Source organism: Pecten maximus, chromosome 11 (assembly GCF_902652985.1).
Source record: "Pecten maximus chromosome 11, xPecMax1.1, whole genome shotgun sequence".
Taxonomy (NCBI): domain Eukaryota; kingdom Metazoa; phylum Mollusca; class Bivalvia; order Pectinida; family Pectinidae; genus Pecten; species Pecten maximus.
In genome coordinates, this window is record NC_047025.1 from 11,415,403 (window position 1) to 11,441,738 (window position 26,336).

General features: G+C 36.9%; 2 protein-coding genes across 3 annotated transcripts; one reads left to right on the top strand and one right to left on the bottom strand.

The window, feature by feature from the left end:
• Nucleotides 1-14,742, top strand: LOC117337546. Of its 2 annotated transcripts, none has more exons than XM_033898572.1 (4): nt 1-86; nt 8,408-8,638; nt 10,137-10,283; nt 12,202-14,742. In XM_033898572.1, the coding sequence occupies exons 2-4, from the start codon at nt 8,425-8,427 to the stop codon at nt 12,858-12,860; spliced, it is 1,020 nt and encodes a 339-aa protein (XP_033754463.1). In that variant the 5' UTR covers nt 1-86; nt 8,408-8,424; the 3' UTR covers nt 12,861-14,742. The 2 variants fall into 2 exon arrangements, with proteins under 2 accessions (XP_033754463.1, XP_033754462.1); XM_033898571.1 differs by lacking the exon at nt 1-86 and adding an exon at nt 7,287-7,433.
• On the bottom strand, nt 14,645-26,336 carry LOC117337545. The gene is made up of 6 exons (XM_033898570.1): nt 25,718-26,336; nt 23,520-23,751; nt 23,116-23,306; nt 17,915-17,995; nt 16,018-16,131; nt 14,645-15,002 (listed from the first exon to the last, which is right to left on the bottom strand). Exons 1-6 carry the CDS (start codon nt 25,981-25,983, stop codon nt 14,861-14,863), a joined length of 1,026 nt encoding a protein of 341 aa, XP_033754461.1. The 5' UTR covers nt 25,984-26,336; the 3' UTR covers nt 14,645-14,860.

Here is a 26,336-nt window from a genome sequence, read left to right on the forward strand (position 1 = left end):
ATAGGAAGTAGATTAACATATCTTGGATTTTAAACTGGTTTCTCAATCCTAGCCGTCATTCCGACAGGACTATCCGTCTGGGAAAGGTAAACTATGTTTTTATTTCACTTTTAAAGTAACATCTATTGTTTAAACTTTTTAAACATCGTATCTTTAAAATCATTTTTTTTAAAGAATTATAATTTTGTATTTTTATTGAATTAATGAAACGCATCTAACTTGTCTTGTTTGGAAATGATAACACATGATTTATTCTATCCATGTAGCTTATATATAGATAAAAGAAATCATAACATGATTGATTTTTAATTTTCCAGTAGTACACTTATTAGTAACTTCAATTTTGCAATAACTTCTACTAATCTTAAATCATTTAGGTTTTCATTAACTTGGTTTTTATAGGTCCCCCCCCCCCCCCCCCCCCCCCGTCCTTATTTTTGATGTATGAAAATGATTAAACATTTTTAGTTCAACCCCAGCTCACGTTCATTATTATTATCCTTGCACAAAATCGTTGCATGGTTATCGTATCGGTAGAAGCTTTTATTTAACTCTAAAATCCGTGCTTAATTTGGAAAAAATGAGATCGACAGATTTCAGTTCTGAGCGGGTTTAGTGTTACCTGTACAAGGAAGTTCAAAAGTTTTATTGTTGTACTTATTTGTAAACACTTTCGTTTACAAATACTGTTATATCACTACCACAATAAATCACAGGTGTTGTGTGCCAACAAAGGCTATAGGTAAGAACTATGTGCTAGTCTATTTTTGTATCCTCGGTAAGTACATCAACAGAGACATGAAAAAAGGACTGCAAATGAGGGTGGTCTAACGGACTGTAAATGAGGGAGGTCTAAAGGACTGTAAATGAGAGTGGTCTAAAGGACTGTAAATGAGAGTGGTCTAAAGGACTGTAAATGAGGGTGGTTTGAAGGACTGTAAATGAGGGTGGTCTAAAGGACTGTAAATGAGGGTGGTTTGAAGGACTATAAATGAGGGTGGTCTAAAGGACTGTAAATGAGGGTGGTCTAAAGGACTGTAAATGAGGGTGGTCTAAAGGATTATAAATGAGGGTGGTCTAAAGGACTGTAAATGAGAGCGGTCTTAAGGACTGTAAATGAGGGTGGTCTAAAGGACTGTAAATGAGGGTGGTCTAAAGGACTATAAATGAGGGCGGTCTAAAGGACTGTAAATGAGGGGGGTCTAACGGACTGTAAATGAGGGTGGTTTGAAGGACTATAAATGAGGCCGGTCTAAAGGACTGTAAATGAGGGTGGTCTAAAGGACTGTAAATGAGAGTGGTCTAAAGGACTGTAAATGAGGGTGGTCTAAAGGACTGTAAATGAGGGCGGTCTAAAGGGTTGTAAATGAGGTCGGTCTAAAGGACTGTAAATGAGGGTGGTCTAACGGACTGTAAATGAGGGCGGTCTAAAGGACTGTAAATGAGGGTAGTCTAAAGGACTATAAATGAGGCCGGTCTAAAGGACTGTAAATGAGGGTAGTCTAAAGGACTGTAAATGAGGGTGGTCTAAAGGACTGTAAATGAGGGCGGTCTAAAGGGTTGTAAATGAGGTCGGTCTAAAGGACTGTAAATGAGGGTGGTCTAACGGACTGTAAATGAGGGCGGTCTAAAGGACTGTAAATGAGGGTGGTCTAAAGGACTGTAAATGATGGCGGTCTAAAGGACTACAAATGAGGGCGGTCTAAAGGACTGTAAATGAGGTCGGTATAAAGGACTGTAAATGAGGGCGGTCTAAAGGACTGTAAATGAGGGTGGTCTAAAGGACTATAAATGAGGGCGGTCTAAAGGACTGTAAATGAGGGGGGTCTAACGGACTGTAAATGAGGGTGGTTTGAAGGACTATAAATGAGGCCGGTCTAAAGGACTGTAAATGAGGGTGGTCTAAAGGACTGTAAATGAGAGTGGTCTAAAGGACTGTAAATGAGGGTGGTCTAAAGGACTGTAAATGAGGGCGGTCTAAAGGGTTGTAAATGAGGTCGGTCTAAAGGACTGTAAATGAGGGTGGTCTAACGGACTGTAAATGAGGGCGGTCTAAAGGACTGTAAATGAGGGTAGTCTAAAGGACTATAAATGAGGCCGGTCTAAAGGACTGTAAATGAGGGTAGTCTAAAGGACTGTAAATGAGGGTGGTCTAAAGGACTGTAAATGAGGGCGGTCTAAAGGGTTGTAAATGAGGTCGGTCTAAAGGACTGTAAATGAGGGTGGTCTAACGGACTGTAAATGAGGGTGGTCTAAAGGACTGTAAATGAGGGTGGTCTAAAGGACTGTAAATGATGGCGGTCTAAAGGACTACAAATGAGGGCGGTCTAAAGGACTGTAAATGAGGTCGGTATAAAGGACTGTAAATGAGGGCGGTCTAAAGGACTGTAAATGAGGGTGGTCTAAAGGACTGTAAATGATGGTGGTCTAAAGGACTGTAAATGAGGGCGGTCTAAAGGACTGTAAATGAGGGTGGTCTAAAGGACTGTGAATGAGGGTGGTCTAAAGGGTTGTAAATGAGGGCGGTCTAAAGGACTGTAAATGAGGGTGGTCTAAAGGACTGTAAATGAGGGTGGTCTAAAGGGTTGTAAATGAGGGTGGTCTAAAGGACTGTAAATGAGGGTGGTCTAAAGGACTGTGAATGAGGGTGGTCTAAAGGACTGTAAATGAGGTCGGTCTAAAGGATTATAAATGAGGGCGGTCTAAAGGACTATAAATGAGGGCGGTCTAAAGGACTATAAATGAGGGGGGTCTAAAGGGTTGTAAATGAGGGTGGTCTAAAGGACTATAAATGAGGGTGGTCTAAAGGACTGTAAATGAGGGTGATCTAAAGGATTATAAATGAGGGTGGTCTAAAGGACTGTAAATGAGGTCGGTCTAAAGGATTATAAATGAGGGCGGTCTAAAGGACTATAAATGAGGGCGGTCTAAAGGACTATAAATGAGGGGGGTCTAAAGGGTTGTAAATGAGGGTGGTCTAAAGGACTATAAATGAGGGTGGTCTAAAGGACTGTAAATGAGGGTGATCTAAAGGATTATAAATGAGGGTGGTCTAAAGGACTGTAAATGAGGTCGGTCTAAAGGATTATAAATGAGGGCGGTCTAAAGGACTATAAATGAGGGGGGTCTAAAGGACTATAAATGAGGGGGGTCTAAAGGGTTGTAAATGAGGGTGGTCTAAAGGACTATAAATGAGGGTGGTCTAAAGGACTGTAAATGAGGGTGATCTAAAGGACTGTAAATGAGGGTGATCTAAAGGATTATAAATGAGGGTGGTCTAAAGGACTGTAAATGAGGTCGGTCTAAAGGATTATAAATGAGGGCGGTCTAAAGGACTATAAATGAGGGCGGTCTAAAGGACTATAAATGAGGGGGGTCTAAAGGGTTGTAAATGAGGGTGGTCTAAAGGACTATAAATGAGGGTGGTCTAAAGGACTGTAAATGAGGGTGATCTAAAGGATTATAAATGAGGGTGATCTAAAGGACTGTAAATGAGGGTGGTCTAAAGGACTATAAATGAGGGCGGTCTAAAGGACTATAAATGAGGGCGGTCTAAAGGACTGTAAATGAGGGTGGTCTAAAGGACTGTAAATGAGGGTGGTCTAAAGGACTGTAAATGAGGGTGGTCTAAAGGACTGTAAATGAGGGTGGTCTAAAGGACTGTAAATGAGGGTGGTCTAAAGGACTGTAAATGAGGGTGGTCTAAAGGACTATAAATGAGGGTGGTCTAAAGAACTGTAAATGAGGGTGGTCTAAAGGGTTGTAAATGAAGGTGGTCTATAGCACGGTAAATGAGGGTGATCTCAATGTTTTTTCCTGCTCGTTTCCATTATGACGTCTTAATTCTAGCCACGTACGGAGAAGCAACATTTCACCCTCGAAATGTCTTTTCCACCTCGGTTCACACTCTCGGAAATGGTTAAGTTGCCTATTTATCTAGCCAGGGTCTATACTCGAGAGAGAAATGAGTAGGATTTATTTATTAACATGGATAACGTTTTAATAGCAAGGTGTACAATACCGCGTACTAGTACTTGATTAAGATCTCGCTTCCCTTGATATGTTTTGTTACCATTTCATCAATTTTATAAATATATTTTTATTTTGCAACATGGAAAAGAGATATCATACACAATAGTTTGAAATGGTATCATCAAATAAGAGCACCTTGGCGGATTCCTATATAAAAGTAATAAATATCGGTATATATATATTTTTCAAATCAAAACATTATATTGAAATGTGAAATCGCAGTGACATACCCGTGAAATACTGTGAAATCGCAGTGACATACCCCCCATGAAATACTGTGAAATCTCAATGACATACTCGTGAAATACTGTGAAATAGCAGTGAAATTATCGTGAAAATTGAAAGACGTGTGAAACACCCGCGAGAACTGAGAAATACATGCGAAGTAACTGTGGATTACTATGAAATATCTGTGAAGAACTGTAAAATACATATGGAGTGTATGAAATCGCTGGAAAATGTCCGTGAATTAATTGAAATATCTACAATATAAAATGCCCATGTAATATTGTGAAATACTTGAAAAGCACATGAGGGTACTTGGTTTGATTTGTTAGACGTTTAAAAGGATATGAATATTTATGACATGCTTTAAAATAGAGTGTACATGTATCATGATAACGTCTCTGTATGGAACCTGTACTGGTATAAAGAAATTTAACCTGCATGTCTGAACAAGCTCATACGAATCGAAATGTGTGAAAATCGTGTCGGTAACGTGTCGGTAAAGGCGGTAAACAAATGTGTTTATTGCACATTAAATCTGTGGTAATCAATATACAGGAACTTGGCACTAATTCCTAGTCTGTACTTAAAATTCCAATAGAGTGGAGAAGATGATTTGTGTCAACTCCCTGCGATTAGATAAACCTTTCAACGGTTTATACTAAATAAATAACATATCTTGTTTCAGTGAACTAAATAATTGCTAGTTGGCACAGTTCCATACTTTTGTTTCGTCATGAGATACTTATATGCATTGTGACGTCATGAACAAATGACGTCACACAATTGAATTTTTAGCTGTGAAAAACGTGGCGTCTAAGTCTATTTTCCTGTCTTACAGAGGAATCTATTGAAAGATTTTTTGCTTAGTTTTTTCCCCCTGGATATAAGTTATATCATAAATAGAAGCCGGCTTTCCTATCCTTGTCGTGTATTAGATAGAGTTTAGTCAATTAGTTCTTAATTTTCTAATTATTTCATTTGCTTGTGATCATCGCTGTATGGGATTTGCTAAACGGGTTTTATTATTTGTGATGACATCAGCCATGGATAGCTTCAAATTATTATTTTCAAAGAATAAGCTTCTGTGACATTAACGCTGGTGTTAGTTCGTCTAATTCTCACACCCCTTAGATGCTAGTTTACTTAAAGTAGTTTTCTCAGGTCAAGATCTTTGGGGCGTGTGGTTCGATCCCTGGCTGGGACGGGATGTGTTTATCACGGAAGCCGTCCTGTACTATCGTCGTTGTGTCATTTAACAAAATACCTTAACCCAAATTGCCCCAGAGCACCAGGAACGGTCCTCTAGTATATTTTTCAGTTAGGTAAACACTAGTTTGTGTGATAACTTGGTTTATCGACCCTGAACATCTCATTGTGGTATCCACCTGCTACTACGCGGGGATTCCACATCAATTTTATCCTGATTATTCGAGGGGAGATAAATAAATTCAGCAAATAAACAAAGAAACAAATAAAACAATCCGTTCTTTACTTCAGCTTAGATAGTACGCTTCTAAAATGTATACTATGTGTAGGTAAATAACAATGATTATTTTCTTGTATACAAATAAGGTAATATCAATTTTATCTAACATAGCTTGTCAATAACGGAACCGGCGACACGGTTCGTGAACATGTAAACAAGTCTCCGAAATCGATTCCGAATCACGTTTCAACGAAATCGACAACATGGACGCGGATACGGTATTAGACCGAGACACCGTAGTCATGACCCATTAGTCAGACTGGGTAGAAAATGTATTGTTAGATTGGAAATACATGAAACTCTGCTGATATTCATTAATAGGATTTATTCCCGAAACTATCATCCTTTATCGAGATATTTATATATATATAATGTACCGGTATATTGCTTGGATTGATAATTATGGTTTAATATTTTCATTTCTCTTTCAATTGATTATTCAATCATGCTTTAAAAACTGACGTAGAACACAGATACGCAGATTGATTCTGACATTAAATATGTACAGGATTTACAATCCTTTGAAAGTCAGCTCTTGGCGTAAAGAAAAATAATCACAATTGTAGTGTTAAAGCTAACAGAACAATGTTTTCTTTAAAACAGTCTCCCTGGCTGTTAATAGGACGTTAAACAAAAACAAACCAAAACAAACCAATCTTTAAAACAGTATTTTTGCGGTTGTTTTTTCCAGCGTTCAGCTAGTTCGTACTCAAATTTCCCTATTCACATAATGTTTTACAAATAAGTAATATGAGTATGTATAAGGAAGAGTAGGATTACTTTAAAGTCTTTATCTGATTGCTGTTTTGATGACGTACCGTAACATTACCGCGCATTATGGTGAAAATGTCAATGCTTTTTGACATGATTTTTCTGTGACAAGAACTCAATAAATCTTATCTTTACAATAATGTCTATATATAATTATATATTGAAATCAATTATTTTTTTCGGAAGTTTTTCAATCTTAAAATTAATTACAGGCTTATGTCATGGCTTATTTAAATGTAAATAATGCAGGTGAATCGTTGACGTCATTTGTAAATATATGTCATCTTGTAAAAATAAATGTATTATATATATGTAAAATTATATAGGGAAAGGGCTTAATATAAGTTTGATAACTTGTGCCTAATTCCCATGTATATATTAAGATACAATAAAATATGTTTAAATCAAAACGTCATTTGATGATGAAGTCGACCAATCGGAAGTGGCATGGGAAATATAGATATTTTATCTCGATTTGATGTTTTTTTTCAGGTATGTTAACCAAAATATTCATCGTATGAAGTAGTCGGTATTTAAATAACATTATTATGGAAATTCTATCAAGAAATTGTATACTGATCTTTAATAATTTAGCGGATTGTTAAAAATGTTTCAATTGTACGAACATTGCTATAGAATTTATAAATGCTAAACCTTTTAAATATTTAAAACCCACTGAACGTCATTCTGTCAGTCTTTCACATGTTGTCACCCATGTACATCCGGGTTGATCGCTAGTCAAGCGAAACAGATGACGTACCGTTATCTTTGGTTATTATCGGTCAATTTTCGAGATCAACAGGTTCGATTTCTATACAAGTATATGTACGTATTTGATATATTCTGAATTGTGATTTAAGGCAAGTAACATCCACATGGAAATCGTCCATTTAGGGATTTACTTTCAGACGATAGAGTGAGTATGTTAAGTTAAATGGTAAATTACCTACATAGACAATTTATGTCTGTATCTGACAGTTTTGTGTATTGATGTCTCTCATGATTATAAATAAGCATTCGAGAAAGAATATAAGACCTCTTAGTACGAGGGGAAATATGTCTGACGTATTATTTCTGTACAGAGTTATCACGGTCTCTCTTCATTTTCGATAGGTCTCTTTGAAAATTATAGTGAAATAAGTATGTACATGTACATGTAGTTATTGTGAAATATAACAAAAGGAACAGGGCACAAGAAAGAGAGAGAGAAATACAATGTCACGCTCTTTTCTATACAATATAAGTTCAAGTTCATTTACTATTTTGAGTCTTACGACTCATCAGTGTAAACATATGATATACAGGATATTTACATATATACAAAATGTTAAATTGGCCACAGGAGAATGAACAAAGCAATACTATAATATAATAGTAACATCAATCAATATTATTATTACAATATATATATATATCTCATGCTTGTGATCGGCACTTATTTGCCGCTAACAGATATTTCCCAAGATTACACAAGTCTTCAACATTATTTGTATTAAGTAATTGAGTAAGCTTACAATCTTACTGTCTTTGTCAGCGTGTCAGCAGTTTGATTCGACGGTTATAGTACTGTAATTGTCATTTGTTTGTTTATTTGTCTGTTTTGATTATGACTTTTCTTCGTTTTCGACTCTTTGAAATCTGGCAAGTTTTATAAAGATGATATACAGTTTAATCTCGACAGGAATTGATCCAATAATTATAGAAATGAACCCTGTCATTTCGATACCTTTGACATCTTTGTAACTTTTCCCTGTTAATTTTTGACAATGCTTGGGAAAATCTAAATTCAAGTTAAATGTAAATGAAACGATTATGATGTTGAATATAGATACTCTATATAGGTTACTGTTAATATTGTTATTTGATTCAAATTTTGTCATTTTTTTTAAGAATCCTTCACTATCGACATGGCGGTCAGCTACCGGAAGCAGATCATATACCGGAAGTTGTGTTGTGCCCTGTGTTTGTGTGGGTTCATCCTTGACCTTGTGGGCTTCCTACTGCCTAACTGGGTGAGCTACATCATCGGGGGATACCGACACTATTATGGACTGTTTTCAACGTGTATCGTGCGGAGTGGACAACAGGCTTGTGGAACTTTAGGTTCTGACCATGTCAATGGTATGAAGTCTTATTTTTTTTGTTTTCATATTATTCTTTGTTTAATTAGTTTATCTTCAATTATAAGAGTTATAGCATTTTTGTTGTTGCTAAAATTGAGGCGCTTCCCTGATCACTGACTCCCAGTTGGCCAATTTTCCAATTTTCCGCTGGCATACCGAGAAAATATCTCCCAGAATGCAATACGACCCGGACTTTAACTCGAGCATGGAATCACGGGATATATGGTTCATAAGTAGTTTTTGAGATATAATGGATTGTCTACGATTATTCCGACTTCGCTTCGAAAAAGGCAACATATGATAGATGAGCTAGTGTAAGGAACGATAACTCTTGTGCACCCAGAGAGAACTTGAAAGAGTGCAGATAAAACTCTTTGTAGAATTTGGCTGTGTCCTATTTGGGACACTACCATCATTAGCAGTCTGTCTAAAATTGTCCTTAAACAGAATATTTTTTTCCTTTCGTTTACAAGAGTACATGTACATGTGTGTCATGTCCCTGTGGACGAGTCTACCTTCGATCATGATAATACTTGGGGGTGGGGGTTCTGTTTTCTATTTGCTAGCTCTTATTGTTACAAATGATGATTGTGATGTCAAGATATGACGTCTTATTTTGTGATGACATTTAAAAGTGACATTTGAATGAGCTCAACACAGCAGTCATCTGTATTCTCGGCTATCACCCGACAGAGTGAAACCAAGAGAAGTAATTTCGATGAATCAGAACGAGGCAAAAGGAATCGGTATATTATCATACTGCCTTTAAGGGGGTTGTTCAGTATGAATATACCGACTATACGTCTGTAATATCATAGAGTGTTATTCTTTTTTTAAAAGATGTTCATTTACTCAGCGGAACTTTGACTCATAGTTAATATTAAGTTAGGCTTCGATGTAGACATTATATAGGAAGGCTCGTGGCCAACCCCGTTTAAAATTGACTCGAGTGTGAGATTCTATTTACCACATATACTTACACTCTCGAACTAATCTATGGTATGTTTTTATTTCGGAAAAAATCTGGTGGCGTCATTTATTGATGACGTCATATATGTTTTATATAATTCTAAATAGGCGTATAACGCGTTAAGAAAGTCAAAATACGATGATGAAATAGTATCTGATACAAAAAGACATAGCGCTTCACATAACTTTTTATAAGCATACATTTTTGTATTCGTTATTAATATGATTTGGTCAACAAAGCAATAAATAAAATCATTATTTAGGATATAACTATAAATATTGGAGGTGTTCGTTCCACGTGCAGAAAATAGAGAACTGCGTAAAAAAAGTATAGTAAAATACACTTTTGATATTGCATGGTAAGACTATGATATATTTACAAACCAACAGTTAAATATCTACAATCCTTGCAAAAGCCTTTTTAGCAAGCTATTGTTTGAAAATAAAAATATGTACTTTTCGTCAAAATTCATTTACCTAAACATTTTCTGAAAGTCTAAAATGTTTCGTATGCGTTTATCTTACAGCGCTGTTCAAGACCAGTCAAGCGTTTGGAGTACTTGGACTAATCACGTATTTCTCCTCGCTCGTGTGTTGCTGTATTGTCTTCTGTTGGCCACGCCCATGGAAACGGTCGTTGTTGTTTTCTGCCTCAGCGTCATCCTTAGCAACGGGTAAGAATCACTAGGGGTTAATATTACTTTCAGCGTTCTAAACACTAATGGACTCATTAAGAGATGACGATGGTTTCAATTTTTGAATAGAATATAGAAAATAAATCCCTATGGTATGGTGCAATACCGATCATAGGCGATTGGACGAATGAGATATTCTATTTATCTTTTGACCGGAAGCAGTTCAATCTAAAAAAAATTTTTTTTTGTTATACGTTATGTAATTTAATTTCAAGTGAAAAAAACAAAAACAAAAAAACAACAGAATTTTAGTTGTTACAAACCTGCAACGATGGCAAGTTTGGGGCAAAATCTAGGAGCTAACGGGATCAAAGCTACAAGAAATCATCTATATATTATGTCTATTCAGATTTTTTATAACAGTTTTCAATTTCGCAGATGATCGGATGCAATTTTAACTACAAATGTACGTTATATTGAGGTTTTGATTTCATTCCTGGTGTCTTTATGACTTTGGTATCGATTGGCGGCTCTTTTTAATGTCACATTTTGAATCAATATACCATCAATATCTTTTTGTTTTAGTGGTATTCGCTCTACATAAAAGCTATAAGAAACCTTATGGTTTCATGTCTTGTAGTATAAAAATAGCATTCATGTAAAATAATATGAATAGCTAAAGGACTTAGGCCGGTCCAAATACGTTTGTATGCAACTAAAGCAGAAACTTTTTCAGAAAATTACTGGGAAACATTTATGAATTATGTAAAATAAATCGTTATGAGAATTATGATACCAAATCGATAAGGTAAAAGGTGAGAGCTCTTGGATTTGAAAGAAGACGTGTACCACAGAAAGCAAATTTTACACGTGTCACTGTGCAATCGGGAACCGTCGGCACTTTCCGTAAACGAGAAAATACTTTTAAGGGCAAATTTGTTGCAAATGAACTGGTTTAGGTTTGGGTTTATGGTTTAAACCTGGTTTTCAAAACGGTTTGTAAACTAAAACTGGTTTGCTCTTGAGAAACAAATGCGAAATTCTAATTTTCAATATGGTGTCTTTGGGAGAAAAAGCTTCAGAGCAGTATTTGAAACGTTAATACCTCCTGAACGCACAAAAATCCCCCGAATCCCAAATTATGTTGAAGACATACTTCCACAATTCAATGCAATGACAGGGAAACGCATGCAGTTCTAGCAGACTTTCTTTCAAACACAAGGGAAAGCTGTCATACCAATGGGAAAACAATTATTAATATTTATAATTAATATTTTATTTGTCCAGTCAAGTGACAGTACAAGCCATAGCTGGCAAGTTTGGAGCACGTAACGCACTTCAAGAGCACATTCTGCATGTGTGTTGACAACATTCGCCATCTTGTTTTCAGAAACGAAACCTTCCAAACCACAACCGGTGGTGGTTTGAATGGTTTAATAAACTAGTTAAGGTTTATTATAAACAAATGAATGAACCGGTTTCAGTTTAAATGTGGTTTGAAACTGGTTTACTCAACAAATGGAAAGTTTACAGAACCGGTTCGAAACTAAAACTGGTTTTAGGAGAACAAATTCGCCCTAAGTATTTTCTCGTTTACGGAAAGTGCCGACGGTTCCCGATTGGTCACTGTGTAGACTTACATCAATGTCGAAGAATGGAGTCGTGTGAACTGGAATCCGAAGATTTCTTACTTGCTATACATCTGTATATAGTTTGTATATTTTCTTATGAATGTTTATGCAGCATTGTTAAAAAAAATCTGTAAAACAAATAAGGAAAATTAAGTGATTCTAGGATGAATAGCATTGACATACTATGGTATTGTTGCCTTTCTATGAAGTACGAACGTCCAAAGGGAGGCAACTTGAACTTCAATACATGCTTATAGAAACATTTCATATCTAGATAGGGTTTCAAAACGTTTGTCTGATTTTCTTTTCTTTTCTTTTCTTTTCAGTCTTGTTTACAATGCTTATGCTAGTGTTGTTCTTCACAAGCCATCCGGATCATGGGTCCAGATTGGATTTTGGATATTACATTGCCATTTCCGCCTGCGTGGTTTCTTTATTTGTCGCCATCTTCGCCTTCTATATAGCAAAAATAACGTCATTCCCCCCGAAAATGCAACCATCGATCGCTGGGCAGGAACTCGCCATCATCGACTTGGATTCGGTCAGTATGACGTCATCGCCCTCATTGGGTTACGACAACAGATCTTTGGACGTTCCAATTATTTTACGAGAATTAACAAGCGACGATATACATCAGGTTCCTCCAGAATTCTTGAGTTACAGAGAGGAGACAAAACCCGGCCCATCTTTCTTCTTCAACCATCGCCCAAGCAAAGAGGTTATGCAAAAAATTAGCATGAGAAACTCGCAGAATCAAACAAAACCAAGTCCCTCTGGTTCTCCACATAGTTCGAATACGCAGACTCCAGCAAACTCAAGTCCTGTGTCACTACATGGTCTGAATGTACATAATCATTCACCTTCAAATCTTTCCCAGTTACGACGTAGTTCCGCCTTGAGTGTTAACCATTTGGGAATAGATTTGGATACCTCCAGATGTACGACCCCGGTAGAGGAAGTGGAATCCGGAACGTCTACGGTTTGAACTGTTGGTTATATCTTGGAACAAGTAATGTAAAAACTTTACTGTCGAATCAAAATTGAAAAACGATTTAGCGTGCGTCATATATAATTGGGATTTTCTTATATAAAAATGTTGAACAGTGAAGTACAGCGTACAATGTTTCTACCACAAGATGAGGGTGTTTTTCAACTCCCAAGGCATCGATTAATCATCACAACAGTTTTACGATATACAGTTCGACCGGTGTTTTTTGCGGGCACGGTAAACGTCCAATTTATCAAACGTTGATATTTCAATAACCTCATAAAGGCACTGAAGTCAGACTCGGAAGTGGGTTTATTTTATTATGATGTCAATGTGTTTCTTCTTTCTTATTATATATCTATATCTATATTATGTGTATTACAACTGTCATCATGCTTGCAATTTGGCTGTAAACACAACTCGGTACCAGAAGTATTTTTCCAATTCATCTGTTTAGTGTCCAGCGTCAATGGTCAAACTGGCCCGGTATCTCCATGGTGTGTAGCCATGGTTAAACGGTTTCTCCGAAAGGTCGAAGACTGGACCTGTTCCAGTGTGGTCAAGCTTCTGAATCAGCGTCATATCCGGAGACGCACGCAACAGGAAGTTGATGTCATCTGGAATATTGATATAATGACAGCAAATGAAAGTGATTGTCTTCAAGAACTTAAAACGATCCATGTGTTTCCGGAGAAAGCCGAGAATATGACGACATTCTGATATAACGATATATTTTTCTATCGTCGGTCTTTGACTGAAATCCGTGTTCGCGTGACAATGAGGGAGACATTCGTCTTCTTGGTACTCCGGAGAAATTCCGATCACATTTCCGGTGTACTTATGTGCAATCTTATCCATGGTTAGCAAACTTCCGGTTGAGTCGTACAGAGAAATAGTGAGAGTCACGATGTCCGAAGAGGCGTAAAATGCCCCAATTTTGTCCACCGCCAACCGGGTATTACTGTCTATGTTGTTACATTCCCGAAGAGTCTGTCCACACACAAACCCCACAGATAGCCCGTCCGCTCGTCTCAAACCTTTCTGACATGTAAACTTGGCGAAACTTCCCGAATGCATGTTTTGACGTTTTACGTTCAAATTTTACCGGAAGTTGTAAACGCATTGTGACGTTGACAATACCATGCAGAGGTTACCAAGACGCGCCTATTTTGGCGATTTCTTAGCGACGGAAATTATTTTGTAATTAGATCTATTCTCACAAAATAGACCGGTTTATTCTGGGAAGTTCGTTGTTTGAAGGTTCAGAGTTTCAAAAGCTATTTCCTCTTGTCACACTAATTTGAAATGTGAGTCGTCTCCCCTCTCTACCATTTTGGTAGCAAATGGCTCCATTTTGTAAAATTTAAATATAAATATTTGTGTGTTCATCGGCTGATTTAACTTATTGATCAATGATGATTTCTTTGTGATAGATAATTTAATTGTATACTGGGCTGCCAGTTGTCGGCAGTCCGCATAATATTATCCATGATCAACCAGCCAATTCATTACGATTTATAGATAAATACACTTATTAATTATCAGAAAAAATTATGAGTGCTTCAAGAGGCTGGTGGATGTTAACGTCTTAACATCACACACGTGACGGTTATTTAAGGACATTGTCTTATTGAATGTCACCAATTGTTTTGTTGAATGTCACCAATTCGAGGACTGCATTATAGTGACATTCCTGAAATTTCATGTAGCGTTCACTTCGACTAATACAGTAGGACATCAGATCAGGCCAGTTATTTAAAGAACAAGCCAGATTAATGCTGTAATGTTCGATATATTTATTCATCATTATGTGTACATAATATGTAATTGATATTTATATACAATTTCTGACATGATTAAATGAAATTTCTAATGAAAACTGAAACACTTTTATTTTGAATTTTAATTGCATATATATGTATATATCTTATCTTCTCAGTGATTTATGTCGCTTTTATAACTTCAATCAAATGACCTATATTAATAACTCGATGACATCACTTGAGCTGACTTTCTGTCAGGACGCAGCTCTGGACAACCTTATTATAGGGGTTAAATGGATAGGTCAAGGTCACCGTTTTTGACAATGGTCCCTTTCTGGCATTCAGCTGTTTCTGATAAGTAGACGCTGGCAGTTCTCTGGAAAGTGAGTAAATAAAATCAATCATTAAGAAAGAAGTGTTAAAATTGAAGTTAATTCAATTGATAAAAATGTATGAAAAACAATTTCGAAAAAAAAAACAAAAAAAAAACAAAAACAAAACAAAAAAATATCAGAATCGTCACTATAAATATGCACCTGAGCAATGTACGAACGTCTATCTATGACCTCATGTACTAGATGCCGTCATATTGATTATATGAATGAGTTTGAGATAGTCTCAATTCATGGTAGCGAGAAGGTCATTCAAATTATGATGTGTCATCTGTTTAGATCCGGAAAACACTGTCTGTAGGATTCAAAAACCTAAGCAGATAGCCAGTCAAAGTGTTGGAATAGCGCTCAGTCGAAAACGAGGCTCTAACATCACAGTATTTATTATCAGTCCCTCATCCTGTGCAAGGATATTACTTTTGCCTACTTCTTTTTCGGCATAGCCGTTAAATATTCTTTTGGCCCCGGATATGACGCGACAGGTGGCGTTACTGGTCAAGATGAAGTATGTCATTGGTCAATGTAGCGGTAGATGCAAAATGCAGATATGCAGTTAAAAACGAAACAAAGTTAAGATTGAATGCAAGCTGAATAAGTGGATGTATCTTTTCAAATGACATATTAATAAAATTACAATCCTGATTCAAATGCAGTCTTATTATCACCATAAATGATTCAAACTGATATAATGTTGTTATCCGTGCTGAAACGCATTAGTTCGTTGATTTATTTCACCAGCAGTTTAACATTATAACTACCAGCATTTAAACTATGCCGTTTATCTTTTTTAAAGATATTTCTTGTTTTATTTCTTTTTTGATATTTCTTTTATCTCAAAAATGCTTCACCAAAAAGCAAATATGCTATTGCAATACGCTTTGCATTAAGATCTAAACATACATATAAGTTTGAAAATTTTCAGAACAAAATGTAAGCTATAAGAATCTAGATCCCCTTACTGACCACAATTCTCTCATTTGTATTACTATATAGAAATACCTGTATGTGGCCTTCATCGTGCTGACCATGTGTGCCCCCTCCAACCTTCGCTCCATTTGTCCTTCCGGTGGAGCTCTGGGTACGAATCCTGCATAGCCTGGAGTCTGACGGACACTGAAAGTATAGAGACACGCGGTTAGGAATTTTACATACTGTATTTGTTGTTAAAAAGTCAGAAGTAATTAAAGCGACCGTTTGAAGCGAAACAGATACAATCAAACTGCTTTCGTTGTATCATAACGGAAGTTCCATAAATTACCGACATTTTGGAGCTGACGCGTGATATCGGCGAATTCCGTCAACACTCGGATTCCGAACATTGGCAGAATTGTCCAACATGTTGATGCATATGAAAGTCGTTCAATATTATAAGTATCCTTTGTACAGGGCTTAAATGAAACAACTTTTTGAAGCTATTTGATATACAGACAAATTCTTATCTCAAATGATAATCGTCATAACCTTCCTTTGAAACGTACATGTTCAGCAAACATACAAAGAAACGTTTTACGTTAGTTGGCCACAGTACGGAAACATCAATCCTATACAGAAACAAAACACGATGTGTGTCGGTTTATAGCTTCTACGTATATATAAACTTACCTGTCTGAAAACATGACAATTGGTGATTATCTGGAAATGCTTTAAAATAAATTCGCCTACTGCAACGTTCACTGACGTTTCCTCTATGTAAATACCCTCAAATATATCTCACAAAACCAATAATATCGTGAATCTACAATTGTCTTTAGAATACACATCCGAATGTAGGCACTGGGCGAATTATGACGTAATCAGTATTCAATTTGGTATCTCTCATACCCATATTTTCTTAATAGAATCATCCATTCATTTATTTAGATGATTCTACTTTTATATGAGGGGATAGGTTTATATATTTACACGTGTGGCTAACAAAGTACATGTAAATAGAACAAAACATATACAGTCACGTGACCTAAAACTTTTTTTTGTATTGTCCTCTTAATAACAAAAATTAAAAACAAATATTTATTATTTTTAAAAAAATCAATCTAAAATGAAATAATATATGATATATTTGTTGAAGGTAGATATTTTTATTAGGTATTTTTCATGTTCATGATAAAATGAAATCTTACATATAACGTGCTAATTTGTGTTTAACTAATCTTACAATGCAGACAGTAACGTGTCAGCCTACACATTATCAATACTCTGTACAAATGACGATCGAATATATCTGTACTATGACAGACATATCTATATAGAGTGTAGATACCCATGTACATGTTCTGACAGTCTGTGTACTACTGATCGGGAGATCGATAATCGGTTATCGATCTATAGATCGATACACATGAAGTGTCGAGTTATAGGATGATCGCCAAAATCTCTGATCATACAAACCTTAACTCGGTATCAGTGGTTGGTATAGTCAGAATGTACTAATACTATTATTAAAATTATCATTAATCTACACGATGTTCGGTTAATCAAATTCAACATATACTTTTTTTTTTAAACATTTGACGAGGTAGACAATTTTCAAGAGTTAACTTGTAATTATTTCATGTTAGCGTGATTTAGATAGAATTCTAGTATTACGAAATAAGTGACGATATTTGATTTTTCTCCTAACATGAAATTTGATATTGTATTAACACAAACTTGGACTATATTGAACCTTCCCGATCCTCTTTTATATAATTGATTTTAACAAACTAAAAATATTTTTCTTGAAAGAAATAAAATAAACCCTTTTACCATTTATTATAGTTTAGTTTTAGCTACGTAAACCCAAAGGGTTGTGATTATGATTACTTCTATAGTTAAAAAATACCTCCATTTTGGGATATTAATTGTCATTACGATGCCAATTTTCTATTAAAAATCCAGCGTATCTTCAAAAACTCACTATATATTAGCCAGCATATTATCCTGTGCCATTCTCCGGATCCTCTCGGATTCTTCCCGGTATCCGCCAGTCCGGCTCTTCCTGAAAACAGTACAAGCTACCATCATTTTTCTTATCTACATGTATTTTATTTTGGTAATATGTGAATAGAAAGGCCTGTACTATTATACAACTGTTTACACTTCCGATCAAACTTTTCAATCTAATTAAAATCCTATCTTGATCGAAGCTCTCGTCCCATTTCAGAAAACTACAACCCTCTCCCGCACCGTAAACTAAACCCCACTCCCATTCCGTAAACTATACCCCACTTCCGGCCCGTACACTACACACTCCCCTTCCGTTCCGTAAACTTTTCTCCACTTCCGGCCCGTAAACTATACCCCACTCCCCCTCCGAAAACTACAACCTACTTCCGCCCCGTGAACTATACTCCACTCCCCCTCCGAAAAAAATACAACCTACTTCCGCTCCGTGAACTATACCCCACTTCCCCCTCCGAAAACTACAACCTACTTCCGCCCCGTGAACTATACCCCACTCCCCCTCCGAAAACTACAACCTACTTCCGCCCCGTGAACTATACCCCACCCCCCCTCCGAAAACTACAACCCGCTCACACACCCTAAACTATACCCCACTTCCGCCCCGTAAACCAGGCGCCATCTTATAATACCAAATTATGAGAAAACAAAATATCGTACAGCTGAAGAAATTAACTAACCCAAGGGTGTTGGTTTCATAAAAAATAGAAAACCGTGAATTAGTTCAACTGGTCCTTATTTTATAACATTAGTCACTTTCGTTTACCCGAAACACGAACAGATATTGAAACACAATGGTCTAAGTGTCTGATTGCTAGGTATAACCATTTGCTGAAAAAAACAACTTAGCAAGTCACATAATGTTTTAAAATAGCGGCACTTGGATTTTCTGTGTATGGTACTCGTCAAAAGACAACAAAAACATTTAATTTTCATTTCGTGCTACCCGTATAAAAATTCCAAGTTAGACGGTCTTAATATTTCACCTATTGTAAATTATGAAATCAACCATTTTTATCATAGATATTATATACTACGTTAAATCTATATCTTAATATATCTATTCTACTGAAAATCACATTACCAATAGTTATATGAATAGTTCATTCCGATAAAACTTGTGTCCAAACACAACACTCCGGTCCGGAATATTTAATCCGTGTCCCGATCACATCTCTGTGTATCCAAAGGTGTCCGCTATATCTAATGGTTCCTAATCAAATAAAACGCGAATCATTCCAAGTAACTACTGCTCGTGCTGAAATCCAGCCAATATTAAATCAGTAGACTTTACTTCATTGTTTGATAAGGTCAATGAATATTATAGAGACGGTCACGTGATACTAAATCATATCTACAGCTCTTGTCTGTATCAGACTGGTCAACTGCCTGGGATCGCCACGAACACAGGGACCTGGTAATTTGTTAATTTAGATCGATCATGGATTTAAATGACATGCGAATTTGTTACAATCTTAGTTATTTGCAGCAATCATAGTTAGAGTCACAGGGACTTAGTCTTGACATATTTGGACCAATTCTAGTCACAGGGACATGAGAATAAAATTTGTTTTAGACTTGGAGTAATAAAATCGTCCCTTTTCACAGGGACATGAAAATCTGTTAGTCTTGAAATATTTGGACAGACCCTAAAGTCACATGGCCACATGAATTTGTTACAGTCTTGACATATTTGGACATATCATATAGTCAAAGGGATCTGATATTTTGCTACAGTTTAAACGTATTTCGGCCTAACATAAGACTTCGAAATAAACCTAAAGTGTAGCAAACTCTCAGGCCCCTGTGATTACGAAGAGCTAATCCTTACCGCGAGGAGGTGATCCTTAGAGAGTTCATTATAAAAGGTTACTCAGATAACACTATCGAAATTAAATAGGATTTATCGTAGTGAGTAAATAATTCAAGAAACCTTTACGAATGCTGTGTCAGTTGTTTGACATATGGTATGTTTTCATATGTCTCTATCCTCATGTTTGAAGTAGTGATATAAAAAAAATACGTAAATATGAAAATTCTTCAGTACATGTACTTTTAGATTAAATATTGTCACTGTAGGTTTCATTCGGAATGAACACTGATATCTTTACAGAATTCTTCCTTGTTAAAGCACAATAATCGAAGAAGTAAAGGAATCCGATTATAGCTGTATAAAAACATCACATTATAGTTTATGTTCATATCAATGAAAAATGATACACGCGCGAAGACCATCATTTTTGTATTTGTAATAAAATTATTGCATTTGTCATTTACCACCTTACATCTCTAAACAAATACTGGGCTTTAGTGTTACCCCAGCATGGTGTTCTTGAAACGCTTTCCTTTCTCGTTAACGGAAAGTGTCGAATGTTCCGGTTGTAGCAATCTCTACCAAGAGTTGTCGTTCCTGAACACAGAATGAGATCAATCCCAGAATTTCGGGATCCCGGAAATGCCGGTAATCTTCAGGGCATTTACGAAGATTGCCGGAAACTTCTTTGAGATATTGCAATTGGTTAGAAAATAACATACTAGTCTAGTATAATATAGTAGTTGTAGTTTTAAAGAATTGATCAAACTCGTTTATTAATTTCATATTTAACTAACCGAGATAAATTCGGTGGTGTATATTGAACGAGATTTATGTAGATATGTATGGGGTGTTTCCTACATAAGTAATACAATACACACATTGCTGAGGCCTAACACTGCTATGATTGACATATCGATGTCGATATCTCAGGTGTGCTATTGTTCTACCTGCCGTGATATTAATATCTCACGATACAGTTTATACATGTGACCTGTTCTCGTGACAGTGTGACTTTATGACAATGTACATTTCAATAAAGAGTCCTTAGCGCTGTAAATCAACAGATCATAGCAGGTGATATTCCATTGTCGGACCCATGGGGTTGGGGAGGGAGCGGGGGAGTAAGGGGGAGGGGACTCGAATCCACTCCCTCCCTCCGCACCTATTTAAAACCCAGAACGTACTTTGGAAAGTTTTTGTTACTGAACACAAACACCGATTGAAAACTGTATTTGTGAGCTTTCGAAGACGCCCGTTTCCTTTGTGAGTACAAAGAGTACAAATGGCGGAGCCTTGACGACCGTTCACTACTCCGGGATGGGAATAGACAGCTGTCAGAATACCAAGACGCATTTCCCCCAAATAACACCCTTACACTGTACACCCTTACACTGTACACTCTTACACTGTACACCCTTGCACTGTACACCCTTACACTGTACACCCTTACACTGCAAGCAGTCTTAGGGACATGCGGTTTTTTATAGATCAGTTCAGTTTACTTTAGAATTATCCTATCAGGGGCCGCGGTGGCCGAGTGGTTAAGGTGTCCCGACACTTTAACACTAGCCCTCCACCTCTGGGTTGCGGGTTTGAAACCTACGTGGGGCAGTTGCCTGGTACTGACCGTAGGTCGATGGTTTTTCTCCGGGTACTCCGACTTTCCTCCACCTCCAAAACCTGGCACGTCCTTAAATGACCCTGAATGTTAATAGGACATTAAACAAAATAAACCAAACCAAATTGTCCTACCAATAGCTATGGTAATTTGAAGACGCTCTCCCCTGTGTAGTATGTGTGTGTGTTTTGGAAGGCTGTAGTATATCGTATGTCTCTCTGTGATAACGCGAAACTCGACATCACAAACACCCATCAAATCATATTGTACCAAACAGATGAATGCCTTTCCAAGCATCAGAGCGTATTTATTTATTTATGTATCGATATTTTTTTTATATTGTAGATGCATTTCCGTTTCGACTTGATTTGAATAAAACTGTGTCTTTTAAAGAGACATTCCTTCGTATGAATAAAGTTTAGGTCGTAAAAAATAAACTTACTGGAAGATATGTATTTTTTCAAATTAGTTAAATTTGTAATCTCAGATACGACAGTTTTACTCTCAAGATAAACCAAAGTTTTTCCAGTATTGAATCTTGAAAATTCTTAATTCGCCCCGAAGTATCACTTATCATCGTTAAGGCATACGGTACTTGTATACGATAAGTCTTCTTCTTGTTGGCACAAACATATTATATTTTTCATGAATAGAAATTGTGCATGATTTTATGTCCGATAGAAGGAATGCCCCTTTAATTAAGTAAGAATTTACAAATCAAACTTGAAACCCATTGGATCCGTCCCAAATTGCATCTGTAAATATTAGTTATAGATGTACAGTTGTATATACGTATATATTTTTATTGCTTTTAGGCTAATTAAAAGTCCTTACCGATGAATATTAAACACAAACTTATTATATATATACAATGTACATCTATCGTAATTATGCTACTAAGTATAGAAGAAAACTCTAACAATGAGAACATGGACGAAAGGTCACTTGTCAGTTTAGAAAATTAAATCAAGGTACAATGAGAATACTGTTTAAACACATACATGTAGTACTTGACAGTCACAGTCACTCGGAGTTATCGGGCTTACACATGAATGTTTTTACAACCCGGGTTCGTAAAGTATACGTCTGAAATTCAAACCATTTTATTGATTAACTCCTGGAGTTAGTGAAATTGTTTTTGTAGCTTCAAAAACACCAAATCGGTAATCGCAATACATGTGTTTTCCCATTTCCCGTTAATTCCCATCCTGATCTACCAGAGTTACTTCCCTTCGTCTTATTCTGTCAGTATCTCAATCACTTGAATCACTGGTTGACATCGATTTGAGTCGTAATTATGGTGTTCCGTTAGGGCAAAAATTCAAATATCGATCCTTCGTTCCTTCAACCTAAACGCGAAGGAGTGAAGGAGCGAAAATACGATGGCGAAAGAGCAAAGAAGCGAAGGAGCGAAAATACGATGGCGTAATGACTTCTGTGATGAATCTTGGGTTTGGTGATGATCTTGCGGCGGTACACGACTTCCTTCCGGTTGCGCAATGAACTGAATATTATTTGCACTACAAAGTAAGATTCTGATAACGTAAACTGTTTTAACATATATTTTTGACTACGACTTACAGGTTTGTAATCGTCAGTTGACACTGAGGGGGATTGCACTAGTTGAGGCGGGAATGGTAAATAGCGATAAGTTTCGCAGCCGATTGATCACAATATATCACCAACTTCCGTCAAATCATAGAATACATGTCGGAGATCTCACCTTTTGGCCAAAAGTTTCTCTGGCTGGCCATGTGTCTTCTCGAGCAGGTCACCATGTGTGACGGTTCCACGTGGTTGCACACAGTCCCAAAATATACATTTCTGCCAATCGCCTGGACTAGACTCGTACTTCCGGCCATGCAAACGAACCATATCCGCTTTTGGCTCAAGTGTACTCTCTGGAGGTTCGATCTGGAAAAAACGTCGAAGGAAAACACTGATGTCTTATTTCTTATCCAGCTAGAATAGGTCATACATGTATAAATGTGTCTATACCCGTCTGTGCATCAGGGGCTCAAAATAAAAACCAATATAAACCATGTTTCTTGTCGCATGATAGAAGAGATTTTTGATACAGCTATACTATATGATCTATACTATCAAGTAAACCTACACAACACTTACCTCAGGGACGGGAATGGAAGCGAATTCCTCCTGACAAGCATCTGTTGTTGTAGATGTCCAACGGATACGGTTGACAAGCTTGTTAACCATGTTGATGTCCATTTTGCCGAACTTTGTGTCAAATTCACGTTTCTTCTCGACAGGTCGCGCCTCGGTCTCGCGCGTGCGTGTAGGCATAGTTGGTTTGAGTTCTCTCAGTGGCGTGTTCATGGCTGCTTTCGTTTCCAGATTCCTGATAAAAAATATTTGAATTAACAATGAGTATAGAGTTTTTTTGTTATACATTTTTATTTGTTATTTTGGGGAAATTGGTATGACATCTTTCACCAGAACAAGTCATAGGTACTCGAGAAAAGGATGGCACTGAATTTGTTAGCCTCAAGTATATGTGTGATGTGTGGTGGGGTGGCATAGTGGTTACACACTTGCCTTTCACCTAGGCGGCCGGGGTTCGACTCCCCGATCGGACGTGAAAAGGTTAGTGGTCACCTGCCTTACACGTGGGTTTTCCCCGGGTACACCGGTTTCCTCCTACACTAAGACCTCTCACACGCTTCCATTCGGGCCGATAAGTGCGATTAACATAATATAAAAAATAGTGTTGATATAATTTGAAGTTTACATTTTGATAGGTCAATAAACCATACATTGTCCAAAAAAGCGTAAAAAATCCCGTGTATTTGACCCCTCCCATTTGGTATTGACCCCTCCCATTTGGTATAGGCCCCTCCCATTTGATTTTGGCCCCCTCCCAATAGGTTTTGGCCCCTCCCATTTGGTATAGGCCCCTCCCATTTGTTTAAGTGGGAGGGATCAAATAGAGGGTGTTATTTAGACGCTTTTTAGGACGATGTATCGCTTGTTTATAAGGCTTTTAAACTGACAAAATTTCATGTCATCCTGTCCTTTAGTACCTATAGATAAGCCATTAAGTGACACCCAGTGCTGGCGATTATTTAATGCGGAGGGCAGATAAAATCCTCTGAATGATTGGACAAGACACTTTAATTCTTTTAAGGGGACAGTTACAAAATCACACCTAATCAAAGTGAGCAATAAGAGAAAGGCTATGTCTAATGTAAAAATCTTCTGAGAGATTTTATATCAATGAATATGTTAAAATTGAAAGCTATGGACAAGATAAGTTAAGTCAACCGAGAAATACGATAGTTACGATAACCTGCCGGTATATACAGTATTGTGGAGAGTTTCCGCGAAAACTTCCCTGAGAAATTTATATAAATTGTTTGTTTAAAATGAATTATTTTGTACCTCATGTTACCCATTGTTTAGATTACTGAACAAAATGTCGCTTGGAAAAGAAAAGGTTATTTCCAGAATTTGTAAATATCCTTTTCATTTCGCTTGCAATGCAAACACGCAACCATTACATTTTCTCCTGTTAAGTTCTGTCAATAGCCAGTGTGATAGAGTGATGTCCCTGTAGTAGTTGGTGACTACCACACCGATATAAGGGATGACCGTCGCATGCTAAAATTATATTTAGTTATTGTTGTGTAGCTGGCTAACATATGTCGGATAATACAGAAGCATTTCCTACTTTCTATTATGCTCACTGACACTGGATATGTATGTGTCTCAATTATTGTCGTTTTGCTTTAGGATATTTCTCGTTCATGGAATATTAAATTCAATTAGAGGTCATTTAATTTGAATGTGTAATTTTCCTTTCCTACACAGCACGATCTTATATTATCGCGACCAATCTTGAGAATAACATTTAACATTTCCGAGGAAAGAATTATCGCTTCCTTTTATTTGGGACAGAACAATCTGGCTCTATTTCAGTCCAACATTGGAGACATGTAACCAGGTATCTGTATGAAACTCAATTGCACATGAATGTTAACCGGATAAATTTCTTTTCCCGTAAGAAATATGTTTCTATTATCAATCACACAGTTTGTTTAGCCTTTTTTCTTTCTTTCTTTCTTTCTTTATTTCTTTTAATCATAACTAAGTTTCTCAAAAGACACAACTAAGACAGTCTCGGACATTCCATGGTCTCATCTACCTGAGAAACATAAACCACTCCGCTTAGGAATCGAACCACGCGCCTACGATCGTTACTTGAGGTTGTACAAATCTGAGTCTCTGCCGACTGAGCTATACATTGCCGCCAAGTCTCTTGTCCACTAAACAGTAAGAATATCTACTAAAGAATAACAGTTACTTACTTTTCTGGGTTGATATTTCTGATTTCAGATCCATCCGGGTTCCTGTGAGCTGTTTTGAGTGTTCCATCAGGATCCACGGTTAGTTGATTAGCCTGACGCTGACCGCTGAGTCCCGCATGCACCAATGAGGGCATCTGGTGGTATTTAATGGCGGGTAAGATTTCTGGACTTGCCGTGTAGCATTGTTGGTAAGTTGTTATTGGAAATGGGTCCAGCATAGAAGCCCGTACGGGTCTCCTCATACGAGATACGTGACACGTAGCCATTTCTGACGACGAGAAAGATCTTATCTGTGTTACGGTAGCTACGCGATTGTTCAGGAAATCACGACACACCTTCTATGACGTCATCATATTGTGACGCACACAATACTATTCAATGTCACGTGACCACGAGCGACTTCACAGTGATCAAGGACGAAACTTTGAAAGCAAACTGATTAATGAGTTATGTAAGATAGCTAATTTTCGTAAAACAAGGACCGTCCTTTATCACATATGTTTAATATCATATTTGTATGTGTTTTTCTCCAGTTAAACCAATTGTTTGGCCCATCCCCTAACTGTTCTTATAAGTTGTTTATTTTCTGTGATAAATAATGTTTTCTATGTACTTATCT

Bases quoted from the DNA above. Each gene is read 5' to 3' on its own strand.
- LOC117337546 (XM_033898572.1), top strand. From the start codon at position 8,425: ATGGCGGTCAGCTACCGGAAGCAGATCATATACCGGAAGTTGTGTTGT. The intron at 8,639-10,136 runs GTATGAAGTCTT...TTTATCTTACAG, and splicing joins AGGTTCTGACCATGTCAATG to CGCTGTTCAAGACCAGTCAA. The intron at 10,284-12,201 runs GTAAGAATCACT...TTTTCTTTTCAG, and splicing joins AGCGTCATCCTTAGCAACGG to TCTTGTTTACAATGCTTATG.
- LOC117337545 (XM_033898570.1), bottom strand. From the start codon at position 25,983: ATGGCTACGTGTCACGTATCTCGTATGAGGAGACCCGTACGGGCTTCT. The intron at 16,132-17,914 runs GTGAGTTTTTGA...CTATACTTTCAG, and splicing joins AATATGCTGGCTAATATATA to TGTCCGTCAGACTCCAGGCT. The intron at 15,003-16,017 runs GTATTTCTATAT...CTCACTTTCCAG, and splicing joins ACGATGAAGGCCACATACAG to AGAACTGCCAGCGTCTACTT.